Here is a 1,678-nt window from a genome sequence, read left to right as displayed (position 1 = left end):
ATTTACAAACACGTCAGGCTAACCTTATCAGAAAAAAATAAGTCTGACAAGTATAAACATGTTTTGGCAAGTTCATAAATGTTTCACTCCCTTTCCCTTATAATGTTCAGCGGAGGAGAACAATCCCTTCTTGAACTTTCGTGGATCATTGCTTTCTTCTCTTGATGGTGAAGCTTCCATGTCATGGAAGGATGATCTCTAAGCCCCTCCCCTTTCTTATCAAAACTCAGACTTGGCGCTGATAGAGCTCTCATGTGTTCCTTTCATGTCTCCACTTGTGGCCCCTGATCCTGCTGCCTTGTCTCGGCACAGAAGCCTTTGCACGCTCCCACGAAACTTCTCCGCTCCGAACAGGTAGACGAGGGGGTCCAGGGCTCCGTTCAGACAGGTGAGGGAGGACGTGAGCCGATTAGCCAACGCGAGCCCGCGTTGCGTCAGGCAGGACAGATGAGGTTGCCCGTATCCGAGGATGAAGGTGGCTCGGCTCACGTGGTAGGGCAAGAAGCAGACGACGTAGATGAACATGACTAACCCGATGGTGCGGAGGGCCCGGATCTTCAAGGCAGGCTCCAGCCGAGAGCCTTTCCAGAGGCTGTGGATGATCAGCAGGTAGCAGGAGAGTGTGGCTAAGAACGCTGGCGTGAAAGCAACAGCCAGTGAGACCAATGCGCGACGTGATGCTTTCTCCCGGTACAGCTGCAGGCATACAGTAGAGCCATCCACCTCTGCCGTCTGTTTGGTAACCAGCAGAGGCGCCATGGAAACCGTTACCAAAACCCAGAGAGAAAAGCTCACGATGTGGGCATATCGAGCTCGACGAATCTTCAGCGAGCGCACTGCATAAACGACTGCTAAATAACGATCTCCAGCCACGCAGGCCAGAAAATAGAGGCTGGCATACATGTTGACATAGAATAAGAAGCCAGCCACGCGGCAGGGGACTTCACCAAAAGGCCAGTGACCACCTGTGAGATGGTAGGTGGCCCTAAGAGGTAAGATGATGACATAAGACAAGTCGGCAACGGCCAGGTGTAAGAGGAAGACATTGGCAGGTGAAGAGGTTCCTCTTTGGCGGGAGAAGATCCACAGAGCAAGGCTGTTTCCATTGAGAGCCAGCAGAAAGACTAGGATGTAATAACTGCCAAAGATCATATTCTCCACTGTGTTTTCCTGTGGGGTGCAGGCCTCTGAAGACTGATTGGATGGCAGAAAGGGTACTTCTGTGGTAAATGAATCCATTTTCACAACTAGAGAGGGAATATGGAGAGAGAAAAAAAATATTTTGTTTGTCTTTACATTCAAATACACCACAAATGAGTGTAATTTATCAGAGCAAAACTACAGTATTATGTATCCTGTCCATTTACCACACGCTGCTTTGAAAATGAAATCAGAGTTAAATTTTAATCTAACTCTGTGGTTGCAAAGGTTGTAAATCAGTGTCAAGTATGGAATAATGTGCTCTAGCACGCTCCATTCACTGAACCCACTTACAACATGTGGAAACCCTAAGGAAAAAATTACAAAACATTTTTCTTAACACTGGTCAGAAGGTCAGCTTTATTAAAATAGTATAAAGGTCATTATTATTCACACGCATGGGTTCCTCAAAGGGAGTCAGTCCATTCAAGAGTGCAGTGCACTAATGGGTTCTGAGTGTTTTACTGGTCTACAGTGT

The 1,678-nt window shown here is 47.4% G+C and overlaps 1 protein-coding gene across 1 annotated transcript; it reads right to left on the bottom strand.

Annotated features, from left to right (window-relative positions):
* Positions 1-219: 219 nt before the first annotated feature.
* gpr17 (G protein-coupled receptor 17) lies at positions 220-1,245 on the bottom strand. Its single transcript, XM_030791329.1, has one exon. It carries the CDS (start codon positions 1,237-1,239, stop codon positions 220-222), a length of 1,020 nt encoding a protein of 339 aa, XP_030647189.1. The 5' UTR covers positions 1,240-1,245.
* Positions 1,246-1,678: the final 433 nt, after the last annotated feature.

Source organism: Chanos chanos, chromosome 14, assembly GCF_902362185.1.
Source record: "Chanos chanos chromosome 14, fChaCha1.1, whole genome shotgun sequence".
NCBI lineage: Eukaryota > Metazoa > Chordata > Actinopteri > Gonorynchiformes > Chanidae > Chanos > Chanos chanos.
Note: the sequence above shows the minus strand (reverse complement) of the source record. Positions and strands in the feature narration are given on the sequence as shown.

What these genes read in the sequence shown, in the direction of transcription:
- gpr17 (XM_030791329.1), bottom strand. Translation starts at nt 1,239, where the DNA reads ATGGATTCATTTACCACAGAAGTACCCTTTCTGCCATCCAATCAGTCT.